We start from the raw sequence: 13425 nt of genomic DNA, 5'->3' as shown, positions 1-13425 counted from the left end.
TTCCCCGGTATCTTCCCGCCCGGAAGAGGATTCCCATGACCTGCTTAAAGATATTGCGCTGCCTTCCCTTTCGGAGGAGGATAAATTGTTGATGGACGCGGCTCCGACATCTGAGGAGATTGCCCTCGCCATACGTTCGGTCGCCTCTGGCAAGGCCATGGGTCCTAATGGCCTTCCCATCGAATTGTACAAATTGCGGCCGGATACACTGGCTCCGCATCTCCATGATATGTTCCTCGCGGCCCGTTCGGCGGATTCCCTCCCGCTGGACCAGCGTCTTGCCACTATTGTGGTTATTCATAAGGAGGGGAGGCCGCGGGATCGGGTCACGTCTTACAGGCCCATTTCGTTGTTGAATGCGAAGCCGAAAATTCTGGCCAAGGTGCTGGCTAATCGGCTGGTCAGCGTGGTGTGCGATCTGATCCATCAGGACCAGTCCGGCTTTATCCCTCATCGCAACACCGCGCTTAACCTGCGGCGTCTGTATGGGGTGCTCGCGAGGGTCCCGTTCATACGTGAGCCGGCCATTTTGGCGTCGTTGGACGCCACTATGGCGTTCGACACGCTCGAGTGGCCGTATATCTGGGCGATGCTGGCGAAGTTTGGGTTTGGCCCGGGATTTATTGGCTGGGTGAAATTGTTGTATTCCGGACCGCTGGCGCAGGTGGTGGTGAATGGTAGAGTATTGGCTCCTTTTGAATTGGGCAGGGGCACGCGGCAGGGCTGCCCGCTGTCGCCGCTCCTCTTTGCGCTCGCCTTGGAGCCCCTGGCGGAGTGGCTGCGGTGGCACCCTTCGATTCGTGGTCTCCGATGGACTCCTGAGTATGAGGATCGCGTCTCCCTTTACGCGGACGATATTCTTTTGTACCTTGCTTCCCCGCGTGAATCGTTGATTGTGTTAGTGGAAGTATTGTGTTCATTTGGCCGCAACTCCGGCCTAGTCATCAACTGGGCTAAATCCTGTGTATATGTCCTCTCAGGGGAGGCTCCTATCCTTCCGCGGGGTTGTCCTATCCAGGTTGCTCCGCAGGGATTTAAGTATCTGGGTATCTTTATTACCCTGGACTCTGCGGCCCGATATAAACAGAACCTGCTCCCCCCCCTCCAACGCCTGAAGGAGGATGTGGCGCGTTGGAGGCGCTTGCCGCTCTCGCCACTCGGCCGTGCGGCACTGTTTAAGATGATGTCGTTGCCACGTTTCTTATACGCCCTACAGAACACGATGGACGTCGTCCCGGCTCGCTACTTTCGGGAGGTGGAGGGTGTGCAGCGCCAACTGTTTTGGGATGGGAGGCCGCGTATCGCCCTCGCGAAGCTGACGCTCCCGTGGTATGACGGGGGGTGGCCCTCCCAGACATCAAACGGTATTATTGGGCCTCCCAGCTGGCTGCGATAAACCACGGGCTTTATGGGCCCGCCCTTAACCCGGCTTTTGAAATGGACAAATTGTTGTTGCCGGGTGGCGACTACAATCGTGCGCTCTACTCTAGATCGCTCGACGCACGTTTGACGGGTCCTACTCGGGTCGCGGTACGGGTGTGGCACGCGGCAAACTTGGCGATGGGGTGGAAGGATAGGTTGACCCGGGCGACGCCCTTGTATGCATCTGAGCGATTGGGCTGCTTGTGGACCACGAAAGGCTTTGATAAGTGGGACACGATTGGCATCAGCAGGGTGGGCGATCTCTGGAATAGGGGGGGATTTAAAACGTTTGATGTGCTGCAGACGGAATTCCAGTTGCAGGACAGGGAGTACTTCCGGTATATACAGGTTCGTCACGCGCTGTGTTCTGTATTCCCGGATGTGGCGTCCATCCCGGAGTGCTCCCCTCTGGAAGATAGAGTGCTAGACGGGCATGTACCGGATGGCACTATCTCATTGATTTACAAAAAGCTCATCAACGATCGCTCGGGACTGCTGACTGGCCTTCGTGAGGCATGGGTTGCCGATGGATTGGAGCTGGATGACGAGGACTGGGTATTTGCGGTGGCCTCCCCGAAGGAGGTGGCCATACCGGCCCGCCTTCGTTTCGTCCAGCTCAAAATACTCCACAGGGTATACGTTACAGGGCCGGGTCTGATGCGTATGGGATATGCCGTGGATGGGATGTGTAAGCGTGGGTGTGGTTTGTTAGGGACCTTCTTCCATACTCTGTGGGAATGCCCGGAGGTGGCGCGATTCTGGCGTGGTGTACATGCGGTGTTGCAAGCGGTCACGCATGTGACGCTGTTTCCCGAGGCTAGGAGATGTCTGTTGAATGTGTGGGAACCGACTGATTACACGGTGCCGCAAACGTGGTGGGTGACACTGGGATATATGGTGGCCAAGCGTGACATAGCACAACTGTGGGGCTCCCAGAGGTCACCAACGGTTTCGGTATGGAAGGACAACATGGATTGGTGTATGTTTCGGGAGAAGGTAGTGTATGTGGCGAGAGGTAAGCCTGGGAAATGGGTGAAAGTGTGGGGCCCCTGGAACTCCTATCGTGGCGGGATTTGTACCCCGCCACTGACGCCTGACTTGGCAGCGGCCCAGTCTCCCTAGTCTGCTTGTTACCTTGATTCTGTGTCATCATGCCCACTTTGTTTCTGTCCCGGCCCGTCCCCCCCCCCTATTCCTGTGTATCGGTAGGGTCCTCCCGAGGGGAGCACATAATGCTGCTTAGACTTTTGCTGCCTTGTGGGTTTGTTTGTAGTTTTTCATTAAAAAATGGAACCGCCATTTGGGGAGTCTGGACGGTGTGGCCGCAAACTCTTCCTTCGACTCCGGGGACCTTTACCACTTGCCGCTTGTGTTTTATAACTGTGTTTTATGATCCCACTGTTTGCTAGCGGCCGGCCTGAAGGTTGTAGGCCCATACTTGTATATCTATTGCATTCTGTAATAAAGGTTTCAAAAAAAAAAAAAAAAGAGGTAGTCTCTTGCACATTCGAGGGGACACTTCAACCCTCCACCTGCTTTAAGGAACGGGTACACAATCAAAGTCTGACGGACACCTCGGTTATATATAAGTATTGGTTTATGTACCTCTGCACCGCTGTTTATTCCCAGAGTATACTTGCTTTGCTAGGCTCTTAAATATGGCGTATCTGGTTGATATCATATGACATACCTAGTGCATGGGGCAAGCATACCATGCTTCACTGTCTTCCCTGGCATTGTGTAATTGATGTTACGCTTTGGTTTCTTCATAGGTTGGGCTGCAAATGTTGCCAGTTGATGGCAATCCACACAAGTCTTCGGCTCTCGTTTGCCATCCAGCCGGTGTCGCCAACTTGGTCTGTTCCTGTGATGGCGCCTACGTCTTTACGGCAGGGGGAAAAGACTGCACAGTGCTGATGTGGGAAACTAATTTACAGTAAGCTAACGAGAACCAAAACTGCAGACACTTCTGTACAAACACTGTTAAATCAGATACGTCATTGGTAGCAGTAGTACAAGCTTGTCTTACATGCACGTAGAAGGTGCAATAAAAGCAGCAGTGGTCCGACCTTCCCGTGTGCACAGGAGAGGTGCAGTGTTGGTTCTGACCCATGTTCCTTGTTCGAGGCATTGAATTGTAACACTATGCTTTTAAATCTGTTGGTGCTGCAAATTGTGTTACCTTCTTTTGACCCCACAGGGTGTTTCCCCACAGGTACGGTTTTCCCTCCCTCCCTCCTGCACATTCGGCCAACCCTCCTTACTTCCTTCTCTGAAGCCCAAGACTTGGAGTTGAAAGAGACCTCACTGAGGGGCTTTCTTTAGACCTTAAGTTATTATAGATGACAAGTGGCGTAGCTGCTTTGAGTTTGTGTTCCAAGGGGGTGTCGGGAGAGAGGAGTGGTCAGGGAAAGGCAAAGTCAAAGGAGGCCAACACCAAATGTCTAACTTTGTGTGTTCACAAAGATTTGTATTGTATTTCCCTTTTGTATCTGCACATTTAAACCTTTGCCTACAGAATCCCTTTAATGGTGCGACTCTTAACTATCGGTACAAACGGCTAACACCAGAAATATATGTGCAGGTCCTGCATTCCAATGCATAGGTTGCATACCTAGAAGGAATTCAAACATAAGAGTTGGTGTTTCTTAAATGAGGGAAGCAGTTTTAACCCTCCTCAATGCCTATTCACTTAAGCAGAATTACTTATTTGTGAATCAAGCAACATTATGTCTTACTGACTTATTTCTTTCATATGAATTAGGCCTCCATATCCAGACCCAATTCAAAAAGCATTTCCTGCGAGTAGCTGTATTAGGCCTGAGGTACTCATGTATTTCCTAAGGCATGCTTAGTCCAGGAAGAAAAGCCTGGTCAAGAATGATTTTTCTGCGAGCAAGCACTTATTTGGGGTGGGGTAACTTTGACAGCCAGGAGTTACTGGTTCTAACTCTCTTGTTGGTTTTTTTTTGTTGCCAGAAATGTAATCTCTGTCTTTTGGTGCTTTCATGTTATTGATACGCTGATCTTTTCTTGCACCAGTTTCTGATTGGAGGCGCCCTTGTTTGACCAGTACCTCTGTTGTTGTTGCAGAGCTCTGGAGGCGGCTGCCTCTCTTGGGGGACACGATCTTGTCCCCTTCTATGGACTGCTGGATGGCGGGAGAGATGGCGAGTTTTTTAGGGTGAGAATAGTATCCGTGGGGAAATTTTCATGCATATGACTTCCATCCGTCTCAGAGAACAATATTAACAATTACTTCAAATTTTAAGTAAAATATTAGATATAGTTTTTTTAATATGTTCTTTTTAAATATGTTTTCAATGTAGGTATAGTTTGGACAGCTATAAAGTGTTTTTGAAGATGTCTCTCCTTGTATTTTACTGCTTTAAGTTTATGCTTAGAGGAGAAAACCCATCATTTTTTTACAGATTTTTCTCATTTTACGGTCCTTAACTTGAAATACAGGCCATGCAGATGAAATACTGGCAAGGTGGCAACCCTATTCTTGTGCAGTATAATTAAACGCGCATAAGCAAATGCATGAGATCGCAGTGGTAGGAGCTTCACCTGCGGCGTCTGGCTCATTAATTTCATGACATGGCTTTGACGACGCCAGTCGCGTGCTGTTGTTTCAGTGGTGTCTCTGTTGGACCGGTGATTCATTGTGCTTCCTTGTTTCTGCCTAGGAAATGGAGGACTATTTTTACTACGCACTGCTGCGTAGTCAAGGCGTCGACACAATGGAGCCCAGGCAAGTGTCGACACGAATTCCCTTGAAGGAAGTGCCGTTCATAATGCGCGCCCTCGGATTCTACCCAACGGAGCAGGAGGTTAGTAAACGCCACGGCGCTCGAGGGGGGGTTCTTCACTTCAGACGACTGTTTTTCATTCATGATGACAGATGATAACGGCGCCGCAGGCACCCTACCACACTCGCTTCGAAATAGCGTTTATATTTAGCAGATTGAAGTCATAGCATTCATGCTCATTTTATCAATTTATATATTCATTTTAATTAAAGAAAAAAAAACCTGCCGTATACCACCCCTGTTTTGTAAAACAGTCGTACTGTGTTTAAAGCGATAATTTAAAAGTGCAAAACAGCCCAAAAGTTATTACACTAATAAAACTAGTGAGAAATAGCGCCTAAGGCATCTTTAGGCAGTGTGAGCGCTGTTTGCCTGTTTATTGACAAACCATGTTTCTTTATGGTATTTCGTAGCCTTGTTTTGGCCAGAGGGGTTGTCAGACATAACAGGTGGACCAGTGCTTGTAAAACATTAAGTTCCAGTGGCCAAGTTATTTAACACAGGCCCACTGCAGCGTACACAACCAAAGTGTCACGTTCAATTCAATTCAATTCAGCTTTATTCGATTAAAATCATTAATCATAAAAGTGTCACGTTAAACTTCATGTTTAAGAGTGAGTGATGTAACTTTTTTTTAAGATATATTAATATAAATGAACTTTCCTTAAAAATACGCACATGGCGCCACCATGTGGTGTATTCTAAAAAAAACGTGCCAATGTTTACAAATAAGTGCTGGTCCCCAGTACCGGAAAACACCAGCAGAAATTAAGCACTGAGATAGATACATGGTAAAGCAAAATAATCTTTCAAACATCGATGCTGACGTTCTGCAGTGTTATAAACCTTGTTATGGGCCACTTCTGCTCAGGACTTCCCCCCTCTATCTGTATTCAGTAATTGGCCGACCCAGCTAGAGACTGGGAATGACACCTCCACCCCGTTGGTGAAGGGGATGTAAGAGAGGCCCATGTGCCTCCGGAAAGAACGCTATGGCCCCCACTGGGCCGCTGGCGGCATCTGAAAAACACAGACCAAATTGGCCACTGCGCTGGCCAAAAAAGCGTCCCACAGCTGCGAGTCTGATAGAGGTCCATTGCCCGATTGCTCGTCTTACCAATCCGACGCTGTTGAAGGCCTGCAGGGCTCAGTTAAGGACTGCAAGTGTGCTGAACTTGCATCATCCCTAGTTTCCCTTGTGCCATCTCTGACTTTGTGGGGACTGGTATTTTCCCCTTTACAGTCACAGAGGATTTTCCATAATCACACTAGAACGTAGTGCATCATTACATTAGCTAAGGTCAGTTCATGTTTTCTAAACTGTTGGCATTTTCCTTCTAGCCCTACAGTTGCAGAATTATCGTATAATATATGTGTGGTTTGATCCTAGGCAATTCACAATTGGTCTGGTGAGCCCAGTAGCTGCTCTGTGTCCCATAGGTCCGCGTTTCAACCTAAAACCTTGACCATGCCGTGCTAATTATGTGATGCAACCTTTGAAATTTCTGATACTCTGAGGAACATGCTCTGGACAGTAGTACATTACCAGCAGTCATCCCCTACATTGATTTCGGGACAAATATGAGTGCCAACTGGTACACCTAAGTCTGTGTCTTTCCCCCGGACACTGACAATCGGATTGCTGGTACTTTCACAGCTGGACACTGAAGATCTGTGAACTGTTCATTTAGCAAAATAAAATATCACTGATGACTTGAGTTGGGCCCATAGTTTATTGTGGGTTACTTATCAGCCTTTTGGTTACTTGGGGTTTGAGCTTACGTTTAAAATTCAGCAGCTTTCCAAAAAGTGGTCCCAGGTGTGGGGTAGGTGGAATATTTATAGAGGAAATATATGTGAACCCCCGCACGATGCCTCAGACTCTGAACTCAGTGACCAAGAATAGCCAACCTATCGTTTGCCATAGTGTGGGATGGATACGAATGTATGATACAGATGGAGCGTCTTTGTATATTAACTGTGCCTGTACTGACTTATTGCACTACCTCTGGGCTGATTTCCTGCTAAACTTGATACCAAGATGTGTTGCTTTTTGTTTGCAAAAACTCAATAAAAATATTTTTTTTAAAAATAAAAAAATTCAGCAGCTTTCCCACCTCAGTTTATTAACATCAATCAACTCCCCCGTGAGAGCCCCATACTATATACCACCATACATGATAGTAAGTAAACGACTGACAATCCCACAATATTTGAAAATACAATCATTCTGTTGCTGGAATATTGCTGGATACCCTCTCCATGCAGTGTGTTTATGGCTGAATTGCCATATGCAGCCCATTTGGAACACTTTTTTCTAAATTGGAACGGCTGGATACCCAAGTGCTGTGTTTAATGGTACTCTGCCTTGTACACTGAGTCCATTATTCTTGGGCCCTGGAGATTCCTTCCAACAACGTGCACCCAATTCTAAAGAAAAATCTCATCAATCAATAACAACTGCACCCTTTACACCAGCCATACGAAACCTCAAATCTGGATATCTGACAACTTTCTGATACTCAACCTGCAGAAAGTGAGTCCCTCCGTATGCCTCCCTAGCAAAAAAAAGCAAAACAGATTTGATGCTTCATTTCTTGATGAGCTCAAAGTCAAAGATTTTCTCTGTCAGTGAAACCTGTTCGTTTATAATTGACACCACTATTTCGTTCGCTGAAGTCATCAGCAGAATAGTGAAATCCACTAACTTTCACCTTCACTCTGTCAAAAAGATGCTTTGATTATTTCATGCCTGGAATATTGGAAATGTCATATTTGCAAGTGTCCCTCAGTCCACACTTGTCATAGTTAAGCTATTTTCCCATCCACGGCCAAACCTTTATCTTTCATAAAAACTTTTGATTTGATGACATCTCCCCAATGTAAGTGACCTTCACTGGCTACCCATAAGATCATGTTCGTAATCTGTTGCCTTGAGTGTTTTTGGGATACAAAATCCCTAGCATGGCTCTTCAGAGGCCATACTCTCTGGCCCTGTACAGTCTTTGTGTTTTTATCATATCTCCCAAGAACGAAGTGGAGCCCACATCTGAAGCCAGGGGTAAAAATCAAGATGGCCCAGCAGTCGAAAAAATAATAAAAAAGATAAGAAAAGACGGGGTTCCTGGTCCCAATGGCCTACCGGGAGCAATGTTTAGAGAAGACTCGGCATACTGGGGTAGAGTTCTATCTAACCTATTCACTGAATGTCGATTACAAGCCAAGGTGCCAGACTCATGGCGCGGGTCATTCTTACGACCAATATTCAAGAAAGGAGACAACACAGAACCAAAAAACTTGATTGCCCTTCTGGACATCGAAGGGTAAGCCTACGCAAGCACCCTATTGACAGAGTGAAATAGGTGGATCGAAGATAATGAAAACCTCCACCCCTACCAAACAGGGTTTTGTAAATGCTGCTCAACAATCGATAACATCGTAGCCATATCGTACCCGAGTCAGCAAGCAAATATCAAAAATAAAAATAACATTTTTCGTCTGTTTTGTAGACTACTCAGCAGCTTTCGATGGGGTGCCTCGACGTAATCTTTGGACCAAATTGGGCAACTGGCAAATTCCAGCAGGGCTTCTCAGCGCCATTATCTCGCTATACAGTAATACTTGGAATAAAGTCAAGCTAGCAGACAACACAGCAACAAAAAAGTGCTTCACAAACCGAGGCCTAAAACAGGGATGCGAACTTGCCCCTCCACTTTTTAATATACAGCAGACCTGGGTAAGATGCTCGATAATGCCAACCTTCCGAGCCCTAAAATCTGAGCTAACAAATTTCAAATTCTACAACATGCAGACGATTTAGTGGTGATGGACCACACTAAAATTGAACTACAAAGGGGTCTAAATGCCTTAAACACTTACAACGAGATAAATTAACCAACAATAAACTCACATAAGACCAAAGTAATGATTTTCGGGCGTTGTGCAAAAAAAGCACTGCTTAAATGGCACGTGGGTAAAGAGACAATCTCTGCCTCAAAATCCTATAATTACCTTGGTTGTTGGCTCAGCGATTCTGGAAAAGCGACTCTACATTTACATAAAATGAACTTCAAAGTACAATTGACAATTTACGCTCTGTGCAAATTATACGAGAAAATGCAAAGTCCAACGACAGTCCCAATCAGTAAGGGACTACAATCCAAAATAATGGCAATAGCGGATACGCACAGCAGGCATTTCCAGGCAAAATGGACAGTATGTTAGAAAAAGCACAATGCCAGGCGTATAAACGCATATTCAAGCCACCAAAATACACTCGTAATAGCCTGATCCGCCTGGAGTTTGATCTGGTGCAACAAAACAAAGAATGCCTAGGTATGTAGGCGAAATACTATTACCAAGTATTTAAGGCCCCCGCTGGAAGCATGAAGAACATGCTAAAACCGATCTACGAAGGAACAACCAACCCATGAAAAATATATATGCAGAAAGCAGTGGAAACATTAAACCTGGCAATACCGAACTGGGGTCAAGAGGACATAAACTACCCGGCTATCAAGAATGCAATCAACAAACAAATCTATCAACTGTCACATAAAACCGACCATATTACGAAATGGGAGGAGTTCAATCTGGGCTGATCTCAACATATATGGAGCACAAAACCCAGCCCTACCTTAGCCAAGCACTGGGGAGGAAGGCCCTAAAAACATTCTGTGGACCAGACTAGTGCCCCCTTCAATCAAATAACTAAATCCAAGGTGGAAATCCCTTGATCTTAGAATCAACTGTAGAATTAGCAATTTTAAAACAGAATCCCTGCTTCATTTGATGTGCTGCAGCCCCGGCCTGTTGCAGTCTCGTCAGAAGCTTCTAAAGCCAATGTGGCTATTCAAAGGAGTCCGGACAGTGAAAGAAGCAGCGTTGGTTCTATTCTCTTGCAAGGTACCGACAGACTTGGCCAGATTTGGGAGATAAATGGAAGAGCTACGCATCAGACTTACTGAAGAAGAAGGTCCTGACAACACCGAGGAGTCTTGAATTGCATCAAGCCATTACCTAGAAAACAGACGCTGCTAATTTGATTAAGGCACATTTTAAAACGAAACATTGAACTCTGTCGCAATGTTGTTTATATAAAGTTTATTTTAACACAAATAGTATTTTCCTCACAAATTCAATCGGTTAGAATCTCATGTGAACTCTTTTTAAAGTAAGATGCACTGTGAAGAATTTTAAGGAATCGTTATTTTTTAAATCTCATTGATGTAAGATATACTTCAAATGGTTTTAAGTAACTGTGCAATACATTTTTCACGTACTTTCCTTTACTGATCTCCCATCACCCCAGCCTAGAACTTGACATTCATGTGAGCTTACTGAAAGGACGCTCTGTTAAATACTCTGAGACCCCAAAGCAGAGCTGTGTGGTTGGGGGAGTATAATAAGAGCACCCTTCTTTGAAAGAGTGTCTTCTGTCCTCCTTACCCAAGCTTTGTGGGTCTCATAAGTAGCAGCGTGAAGTATAGTGAAGGAAGAGGCCTTTTTCTGTATGCCCTTGTGGGACAAGTCTGCAAGATTTGTGTTTACACTTTGTTTATATCGTGGTTGAGCTGGAAGCCTGTGTGTGCATTTGGCAGAGTACAAGCGTGTATGGTGTAGTCTTTGCTTTGTATGTTTGCCACTTTTCCTCTTCCAGAGTGGTCCCAGCACCTCCCCCCTCTTCCTCCCTAATCTACATCTCAGTAAAATGAGGCTCTACTGTCTGGGATTCAATGCACATTTCCCTGTCATTTTTGGAACCAGCACATGAAAGGATCATGTTGTCCATAGTATAAACATTAGTTCATTTTTTAGTGGTAATGCAGTCTTGGATTTGAGGAGTCCCCCAGAATGTGAACATTGCAGGGGAGTGATTGGTTAGGTCATATTTATCGTAAATACTGGTCCTCAATAACCACTCATCAGTCAAGCATGAAACTGCACTTCAGTATATTTGAGAAGGGCTGAGATCCAAATGTAAAGTTTGTCTGACTTCTATTTTCCTGCCGCACTGGACGAGGAATCCTGTTTGAAATGCTGCTTAACTACAATGGGAGGAAAGAGCCATGCCTGTTGAGGGATTGGGTGATAGACTTTGCCTTAGAGAAGAGAGCTCGCTGGCTGCCTGTGATTACATGTTGCAGCCTCTGAGGTCTGCACTGCACACAAGGTTTCCCAGTTGCTGAGCATGAGGTGAACCCAACAACGTCTGTCAGCATAACCCAGGAGAAGTCTTTTCACCTGCAGGAGTGTCTTATTCATCATGATCCCATCATTGCTGCAGGAAAACCCAGTTGCCTCCAGGAGCTGTATTTTAAATCACCTGAAGTTTTCTAATGTTTGCAGAGTGGGCCAAACATTTACAGAATAACTATAATCAACGTAGCTCACCCCTGGCCTTTCACTTTTCACAGAGGTAATTGGAGGAGTTTGCCATGATTCCAGAAAACCATTGACAGCATCCAGATGAATGTAGCCTCTCTTGAGATAGTTAAATTGGAACCCCCCAGTCCACCATCTCCAGCTCGTTTTGACTAAGAAGGATGCTGGAGTTTATGCCCCATAGCTCCATAAAATTCCCGACCAGTGGTAGGTATGGAACCTTTTAAATATGCTGTGTCCTATCCAGTGATCCTAGGGCTATTGCATTCTTGTATTCTTTCCATTAGTAAACTGTACTTTTTGCCAGGGTAACATGGGCTGTTATGGTCAATTTGGGCTGGCTTATGCATTGTGCTTATTCTCAGCGGTTCCAAAACTCTGGACATTTTGAATAGCATCACAAATCTCAACACTGCAAATGGCGAGATACATTTAGTGTTTGAAGTGTAGCAGAGTTAAGGGGGAATATAGCATGTAAGCACATAATAACATTTGAGGTCAAATCACTGGAATTATGGTTTTCTTTGTGCATCTGTATTTCATGTACCACACTATCCATATAGTTATATGTGTATTAAAGTACTTTTGTTTTTATAAAGTAAAGCACTGAAGGGCCTTCTGCTATTTTCCATTGTTCTGAGTGTGTAACCCTCATCACTTTCTTGTGTAAGCCTCGGACAACTTTGTCTCAATACCTGCGAGTGCCAAGTGCTGATAGGAAGTGCTTGATAATTCATTGTGAGGATCAGTCGCGCCGTGGGTTCAGGACACCACAAGTAAACAACTTCAGTTGTCTGGAGTTCAGAGATCTCTAATTGTCCTGGATCCAATCGAATCCAGTCCTTCACATCTAAATGTATGTCTCTAAATATACCTTGCTGCCAGGCCATCTAGTTCATTGAGGTCTCAGGAGCTTGATCTCTTTTATATCTGGAAGCTCTAAGATTCAAAACCTCCCAAGTTTATGATCAAGCTTTCACAGGTTTTGGAGCAAACCTCTAGGATTCCCCAATAGTGAGTCAAAGAATTTGGTCCAGTATTATTTCAATCAGGAAATAGTTAAACTCATCTTTTCCATCTCATCCTGAAATAAGTATTGATTTTATGATGTAGCCGACCTGATGTGTCTGAACTTTAATGTCTTACCCTTTATCTAAATGTCTTCTTACTAATGTATTGACTCTAGTTTTTTTGTAAAGCGCCCTATTGAATGGAGGGGCTGTATAAAACTGTTACATAAATGGAAATATCACCACAATCCAACAAACACTACAACAGACAGCTTTGTCTCATGAAATCGTTCATTTCTTTGCTGAGCAGGATAGCAGCCTTTGCTCAGATGGTGCAGCCCAGCAAGACAGTGAAGTGCCATGTGAATGGCCTCGCCACAAGCAGCTTGTGGTCTGATCTGAGAAGATCAGTGAAATTAAATGAGGACCTCATCATAAGATGCATTGATGTAAAATAGGAAACCAGTACTCAGCTTGGCTAACATGTGAAGAAATAGAGACGCCTTGGCGGAAGGCTACACATTGTGGAAAAGGAAACAGAGAAGGAGGAACAAACTCAAAAGTGCTTTTATAATAAAATAATGGACCTTTAAGAACCTGATGATTAGGTGCAATGATCTCAATAATGAGTGACAAGAAAGAACCTGTGCATCAGAGATCATTAAGAACAGCATCAATATTAGTATTTATATAGCACTACCTGCCCAGTGCATCTCAATCCTACACTTTGAGCTATCTTCAGCAGACACATTTTTAAGTGGTTATAGTTTGGAGCATAAGCACGGGTCTTCTGGCAG

The 13425-nt window shown here is 45.1% G+C and overlaps 1 protein-coding gene across 1 annotated transcript in view; it reads left to right on the top strand.

Moving 5' to 3' along the window:
* CFAP251 (cilia and flagella associated protein 251) overlaps window positions 1-13425 on the top strand; it is a 670115-nt gene that overhangs the window by 522242 nt on the left and 134448 nt on the right. Inside the window, exons 17-19 of the mRNA XM_085633872.1 lie at window positions 3195-3358; window positions 4516-4606; window positions 5112-5255. Of these exons, the coding sequence (XP_085489998.1) occupies window positions 3195-3358; window positions 4516-4606; window positions 5112-5255 (399 nt within the window). The remainder of the gene's footprint in view (window positions 1-3194; window positions 3359-4515; window positions 4607-5111; window positions 5256-13425) is intronic.

The sequence above is a fragment of the Triturus cristatus genome, chromosome 11, assembly GCF_964204655.1.
Source record: "Triturus cristatus chromosome 11, aTriCri1.1, whole genome shotgun sequence".
NCBI classification, from domain to species: Eukaryota; Metazoa; Chordata; class Amphibia; order Caudata; family Salamandridae; genus Triturus; species Triturus cristatus.
Note: the sequence above shows the minus strand (reverse complement) of the source record. Positions and strands in the feature narration are given on the sequence as shown.